Raw genomic sequence first — 7,757 nt, 5'->3', positions numbered from 1 at the left:
GATTCGGACCACCAAATTAAATTATACCAAATAACTTAAGCGTCTTTGAAGTTCAAGACAACTTGGGTTGTGCACTTTCTCAAGGCAATTTGCGCTCTACCTTTAAAAAAAACGCGTTTCCACTACTGTAACGTTACACAGGTTCTTCTTGCCACAGTACACATTTCCAACTAATTGTCAATGAAACTATTATTCTAGGCAACTAGACTGTTACACTGGGAAATCCACATTTTCACGCACTTGGCACGTGTTATAATTTCCTAGTAATTATATAGTTTGGGGGCAAAATCAGCCACTTTAGCGCCTCCTACACCCTCCCGTGAAAAAAAAAATATATTATCATAATGCTTAATGGGATTGTAGTTCTTTCACTCAAAGCTGTGAAGTCATGTACCTTTGTCTTGTCAGATTTTCAAATAAATACTTCAGAATCAAAGTTTGTAATGTGATTGACCTCGTAGCTTATTGATTTGGTTCATGACTTGTTGGAAAAAGCCACTTAAAAGATAAACCTTTGATATGTCCTGACAAGCAGTAATCTTGTCAAAAGCTGACATGGGTTCTTAATAGTAATATATAGCTATATGGTACTGCCAAGATGGGTTCCCTCAAGACTTTTCAATCAAATTTTCATATCTCTCCTCTGATTGGCTACATCACTACATTTGAAGTGACAAACAAGGTGGTAGGAGTTTGGCCATCAACACAGCACATTATCTTCAATAGGCAAAGCTACAGAAAGACTTCACTCATCACTGTATAAAATATTTAGAGTGGACTGCCACTCGCCTAGGAGGGCTTTTGTGTCATGACAAAGGGTTTGCGAGGGCGATCATTGACATTTTTAAATGTATACTTTCATAAGAGGGGCATAAAAGCAGCAAAGCCTTTAGTAAATGTGTGTCCTTGAAATTCGAGAGGTACTGCATCCCATTAATGGCCCCTTGTTTCCAGACAGATCTGCTCATTAGTAACCGAACAGCCTGAATACTCCCTACCTCAGCAAAAATGCATGCAGCGAGTGCCCTTGTCTGCTGAGATAGTGAAGTTAGTCCAATTCTTCAGCTGCACTTCATAGGAGGCAAATAAAGACAATTGATCATGTTACATTAAAAAGGCTGTTGGGTAAATTTCACATCATATAACTGAAGGGTTTAGGAACCAAATGCAGATAATCCTGTGTTTGGATCTACAAAATAAATTAAAAATCACTTCTTACCAAAAATATGTATGACATATCAATTTTTAATATACTTTAAAGGCAGCGGTCAAAGCATTTTGTACAACTTCAGTGCAAAACAAATTTGGACTTGGAAAAAACGAAAAAAAAATCATCTTGTTGCGTCATCTCGTGCAACTACAGAAAGCAAAAAAGGTTACTGTATTGCAACATATACAAATTAAATATACACGTCCATGCATTTATGCACAGCCTTTATAGCTAAATTCATGAGTGTGTATGTGAAAGAGAATGAAAGTGTGTGTGTGTGTGTGTGTGTAATCTGAGTGTGGCTCAAGCCATCAGTGCGTCACAGTCCAGGTTTGGAGTTGATGTCCAACTTCCACAAACGACAGTTTTCCTCTCAGCCCGATTTGAAGAGTAGAATGGCTACTTGACCCAAGTAAAAGTAGATGAAATGCTTCGTTTCATGCGTCACGTAACTGCCAAAGTTCCGTCCCACAATACAATGCCATGTTGGATTATACTTCTTATCAAACTCCTGTTGAAAAGCAAGAACAGTAATGTATACTTTAGTAAGACCAACAGAATTCAATACTCTGGAACAGTGGTTCTCAATCACGGGCCCCAAGATAACTTAAAATGATAGACCAAATCAACTAAAAATCAAGGTATTTCTTATTATGTGGTTGTTATTTTTTTTTATAACAAATACATATTTCTATTATACGCTTTCAAATATTGTTGTGGCCTTCAAGTAAAAAATGTTGAGATCCACTGATCCCTAGAACCGCAGGGGTCTTCAAACTTGCTCATACCTATAACATGTATAGTACCAGATTCATATTTTTACATACTTTATGGTGCTTATATTGCAAAGCCATTAAAATAATCATTAATTATGTACATACACTTTTCATTAAAATTTAATTTGAAAATACATTTTAATGTGAGAGGCATTTAAACATTTAGCTGAACATTAACTTCAAATTTTGAAGTGCATTAGCTAGTTTAACTTAAGTTGATGTATAAAAATAATTTGAGACTAAACAATAACTGAGCCCTGCTTTAATGAACATTTCTAAATCTTAAAGATAAAATATTGCTGATGAAGTCTGTGGAGGTGTCAATCATAAACGTTCTGTGGATGACCTTTTTGATATATGCAGCAATGTCTTTCTCAATATTGTACTTCTCCATGGCCTGTGTGGCACAATCCACTGCATCCTGCTGCATGTCCTCAGACATATCAGCGTTCTTTATTACTGCCTTCCTGTCAGTCATGATGGCTGTGAATATGAAGAAAGAGAAAACGCAAAGGAGATTCACTGACCATCTCTTATAAAGTCAGAAGAACAAGGAAGAACCTGGACCATCAAGCTGAATTGGCTTTTTAAATCAAAAGCTCTCTCGTTTAACAGTGCCACTACCATCATCATCAAACAGAATTGGGGAAAAACTGGTTTCCCGAACACTCCCCTCATCAGCCATGTGTCAGAAAAACAGATAGTCCCGCCCCTCAACTGGTTTAGCCAATGCTGCTGCTTCAGGATGTCAACAAATCTTAAAGGGACAGTTCGCCAAAAAATAAAACATTTGTCATCATTTACTCTCCCTCATGTTGTCCAAACCTATATTTGTTCAACTGTTTGATTACCACCATTCTTCAAAATATCTTCTTTTTGTTCAACAGAAGAAAGAAACTCATACAGGTTTAAGACGACAAAACATGAGGGAGAGTAAATGGCAATTTTCGTTTTTGGGTGAACTATCCCTTTAACCTACCAAAGGCTTACTTATAATTTAAGTTTACAGTTTTATGTATTATAGTTTATTACACAATACATACAGTTTCAAAGCAGCATACAGAATATGCTTGTTTCAAATATTACAATTAGGAAGTATTCTGTTATCAACCAGAGATGTGTATAATAAATGTTCACATGGCAGTAATATACAGCAATAACAATACGTTATGCTCTTAGTTAACATCATGTATTCAGTTAATCAGACACACAAACACAATTACAACTTGTGCTCATAATGATTACAAAATAAGGATAAAATACAATACAAGGATAATATTTGACAGTTTAATTTCATTATAGTTGCCTGCCTATTAAGTTGTGATGAGAAAGTATTTTAATATCAGAAAATTACTTAGTTTTTTTTTATGTTGACGAGGACAAACTTGATTACATGTGTAGTAGACATAATAAAAAAATAATACTTTTAAAGCTCATAACGTTCTATAATAATCCATCCTCGTCCGCTTGCATCAAAAGCTCTGTTGCTTTATTCTTGGCCAAGACAGCAACTTCAAAAATTTGAAATATTTTGCACAAGGCCTTCACTTACATATAAATAAAAATGGGCCTGAGTCACTATAATTGCTTGGCAGTTCTTTTAATGGCAAATAAAGATGTAAATGGTCTACCTCTGGGACCTGTCTGAGTTTACGGAGTCATCCAGCTTTCCAATCAGCTTATAAAGGAACTAGTGCATCTACTAAAAATGAAAACGTACAGTCACGATTTGACAAAAAGGAGGCCACCTCAATCAGCTCCCTCTGCAAAAGACTGTCAGGCACTCACTGTTGGGCCCAGGAGAGGGAGGAGGTCGATGAAATCCATTCAGTGAGAAGGACGTATGAGAAAGCACAGATCTTTATCCAGCTCGATTTACTGAAATTAAACCAAACCAAGGCCAAATGCATATGCAACAGAGATGTCAGTTACATCAGAGACATTTCAAATCATTTGTATTCAGTAAACTGCCATTTAAAATTAGAGATTGACCGATATTGCTTTTGACTCATGAAGCTAAAGTATGCAATTTAACTTTCTCCTATACCTGCTTAGCATGCAGATAAATGTAAAAAAGTCAAAACAAAACTGGCTCAACCAATCGCATAAGTATAGGGTGGGACTATTTGTTTAGCTGGCCAATGGCACACGGGAGCGTGTTTGAAAAATGTGGCCAGTAACCTATAAGTAGAATTTAAATATTAGTTTCATTTCTGCTTTTTAGACAATAACAAAAAAAACAAAACAAAAAATTTGTACATTAGTATTTGTATAATAATAATCATCATAGCAGAAGCGCGTAATTTAATTTCCACCTATCCCTGTATAGCATTCAGATAAAACTTAAGAGCCGTTTACACAACACCGTTTTTCAACTAAAAATGGAAAACTTTTTGTGTTTTGGCCACTCATTTACACAACAACAGAGTTTTGGGGGCATAAAAACTTTAACTTTTGAAAACGGGTTTCAAAGTGCAAGTTTTTGAAAACAACATCATCCCCACGTAAATAACGAAAAACATGAATTTGTGAAAATGATGTCAAGCGCATGCATATTATATGTTCAGTCTATAGGCGAGAATTGTTTCTTTACAAAGTGACATCGCCAACTACTGGCCAGGCAGAATACAGTGTTTTTAATCGTTTTTGCGTATCCGTGTGAAAGGGGATAGTTTTGACAACATTGTCACCTGTATGCAAAAAAAAAAAAAGCAAAAGGAAAAACTTTTCTGTTTTAAGTACAGCGTTGTCGTGTAAACGGACCCTCAAATTAATTTGCCTCAACAGTTTAAACAATGTGTTACCATCAAAAGTGACTCACCAATCACATAAGTTTGGGCCTTTCGGGCGGGACTATATGTTTGACTGGCCAATGGCTCATGGGAGGCATGTTTGAAGAAACATCTCAAGTCTCAAGTAACTGATATATGTATAATTTTAAAATTAGTTTTATTTCTGTGATTACCTAACTAACTAAAAAAAAAAGAATAAAAAAAAAAAGATCTGATAACCAAAGTAGAATAGTTGTGAATTATCTGTAAAAATATTGGGCAAACCAATTATCGGTCTATAATTTTGGCTTGCTTAGTTGGGGACATTTAATATTCAATAATATTATTGATCTGCCTTACTTAAGTGGACGTTGACGCAAATTTCTTTTAGAAACAAACTCTGTTATATTATTTTCATGTTATCACTGTGAAGCTGCTTTGATACAATCTGTATTGTAAAAAGCGATATATAAATAAAGGTGACTTGACTTGACTGTTAAGACAGTAATGTACAAAGGCTGAATGCCCTGAGCTGTTGCTCAAGTAACAAGACGCATAAGCTAAGAATTAAATTTCATTGGGAAGAATTAAAGTGGAGGTAAATTATGCTGCAAAGCACAATTAATAATTCACACAGCACAGGTGTCTGCCTTTGAAAAGGTCATGTAGAGGGAATCACAGAAGGCTGATGTTTTGTTATATTTGTTGCAAGCTGTGGCTATATTTCACAAGGATAATTGGAGTACCTTTCACCTAAGTGCTGCCATAAAACAGGCTTTGGCTGGACTCTGGTGTCCACAGATGTGTCCATTAAAGCCATACAGTGGTGATGTCCTCAGCATCTGCTTTCAATGCTCTCATATATTGGCAGAATTACGTAACATTTTTCTCCAGACGCCGAGCACTTGTAACTTTCATTTCACGCCACCGCCCTAATTATTCTCGATAAAAACATTCTGCGTAGAATATTTCCTCCCCAAACCGTCTATGAAGTCCGCATCCAACAATAATAAATTAAAATGCGAACGTCTAATATAATTGCTGCAAAGTACAGGTAGCGGATCGCGCTGCGTCCATGATGCTTCATCTGAATACAGCGCTAATTACTAAACTTCCCCACATGCATCTAAATGTTTAAATACATTATTTTTCTCACAAGCTCTATGGTCAACACGTCGGATGCATGCATAGTAAATAAATCCACACTGCTCACCCTCTTTTGATGCTTTTACACTGGAATACTGTTTAGCTCAGGCTTTTTTTGAGCCGCTGCGTTCACGCTTGACTTCACTAACCACTATGTCAGTCGTAAGTAACTCTACCCATGCGGCTGTGCTCGTAACTCACATCCAACTTAGCGTCACGAAAACTGAGGTGTCCCCGCCCACCGCACTGCACCGACTCTCTGATTGGCTTACGTAGAGCCTCTACCCGCGTGTTACGAGCGTTTTCCACTAGCGTCTTACTGCCCGCATTTTATTTCATCCCACAATGCACCAGGGCCCAGAATCCCACATCCTCGGGCCAAAGGTATTTATTCCTGTGAGAGGTATTACTGGATTTACTTACACTATATGAGGTCAAGTTTGTATGTTACTTAGTGGTTACTTAAGTTATGTCTCTTACCTTAAATATTGTGTAGACTGTTCACTTTTGGAATTAACTGAGGACAATTTCATCTACGAGTTCACATATTCTACAGCTACATGGGAAGACAATTTTCAAGAATGCTGCTTTTTTTATGTGGCACTACTTAGATATACCGATATATAACGTTATCAGTTTAGCTTAGTACTACCATTGAAAACCCCTTATTGGTCCACTACACTAATTTATTGACAAAAGAGATACTTTACATCTGTATAAATTACCTCAATCTAGTGTGTCAGGCATTTCATAAACACTACATATATTTGTACTTTTATTGTATCAGTTACTGATTCCGCTAAGATAAGTAACTGATGTCCAGAATAAAATGAAGCAGAGAACAAAAGGTGCTTTAATTGAACATTCAATCTTTATTTAAAGAAGGGTCAAAGAGAGAAAAAAACACTACAATTTTGTGGGGGCAAAGAAACACCACTGCCAACACAGCAAATGCCAACAAATGTAATTTGAAAGGTAATTTTTTGAAACCCTAAATAAACTACAGCATCCCCTTCAAAAAGTGCCTATTATCCCACCCTCCCACTAATTCCCCTCTATTTACCACGCTCCTCATGCCGATTCCATCCAAACTGATCCAGCCTTCTGGTTCCTCACAAAAACAAAAGAGGCACCTGGATCCCTTCTGCGCGCGCATCATTTGGGCTCCACGGAAAAAGAAAAAAATAATAATTTGGTTCTAGAGAAGCCAATTACGACGTCAAGTATCCTTTAACTGTGTTTGGTGGGGGGAATGCGGGGCTGGGGTTGGGATCCTCTCCTATGGTTCCCGGTAAATTGATCCCGCTCCATGTATGTTTCCATCCTTATCCTAAGCCTAATTCTGCTCCTGATCCTGAACTGATCCAATGATCCGGCTCCAAGGATCGGGACACAGTGAGCCCCTCCTCCAATCCAAACCTTTAAATACCAGCAAAATCAAAAAGAGGGAGGTAACAAGTTAGAATCACAGCTAAATAAAGAGCTTCTATCATTTAAAGCTTCTATAAATTGATCATAGGAGCGGTATTTTATTTTATTCCCGTTTTTTTGTGGGTAAATTACAAAAAAAGGATACCAGACTATGATATGCTCCGAAAGAAATTTAAAGCACCTCCTAAACACATTTAATTGTGCTTTTTTCATTGAAAAAACGAGCAAAACTAACTAGAGAAAAACAGACACTTTCTCTTGACAAATACACAATTTACATGAGAACAACTGCACATGGCAATCACTAGACATGGCAATCTTGTCTAGTGATAAATCTACATAGGAGATCAACAGTGGCCAAATCCCAGTACATTTTGGACAACAGGCAAAAATGTTTTTGGATTTAAAAATGAAACACCCAAA

At 36.8% G+C, this 7,757-nt stretch overlaps 2 protein-coding genes across 3 annotated transcripts in view; both read right to left on the bottom strand.

Annotated features, from left to right (window-relative positions):
- Positions 1 to 1,227: 1,227 nt before the first annotated feature.
- On the bottom strand, positions 1,228 to 6,130 carry dynll2b (dynein, light chain, LC8-type 2b). Its single transcript, XM_077194968.1, has 3 exons — positions 5,971 to 6,130; positions 2,333 to 2,469; positions 1,228 to 1,721 (listed from the first exon to the last, which is right to left on the bottom strand). Exons 2-3 carry the CDS (start codon positions 2,462 to 2,464, stop codon positions 1,584 to 1,586), a joined length of 270 nt encoding a protein of 89 aa, XP_077051083.1. The 5' UTR covers positions 2,465 to 2,469; positions 5,971 to 6,130; the 3' UTR covers positions 1,228 to 1,583.
- A 625-nt stretch (positions 6,131 to 6,755) lies between these two features.
- The window catches only part of srsf1b (serine and arginine rich splicing factor 1b), a 7,899-nt gene continuing 6,897 nt past the window's right edge, over positions 6,756 to 7,757 (bottom strand). The window contains exon 5 of one of the 2 annotated variants that reach the window (XR_013190130.1): positions 6,756 to 7,322. The gene's annotated coding sequence lies outside the window, so the exon portion shown is untranslated. The other variant, XM_077194953.1, reaches the window with a different exon arrangement.

This window comes from Siphateles boraxobius, unplaced genomic scaffold (genome assembly GCF_051911475.1).
Source record: "Siphateles boraxobius isolate OS27281-9 unplaced genomic scaffold, OSU_SipBor_1 11, whole genome shotgun sequence".
Lineage (NCBI taxonomy): Eukaryota > Metazoa > Chordata > Actinopteri > Cypriniformes > Leuciscidae > Siphateles > Siphateles boraxobius.
The sequence above is the reverse complement of the archived record's forward strand: the minus strand, read 5'-3'. Positions and strand labels throughout refer to the sequence as shown.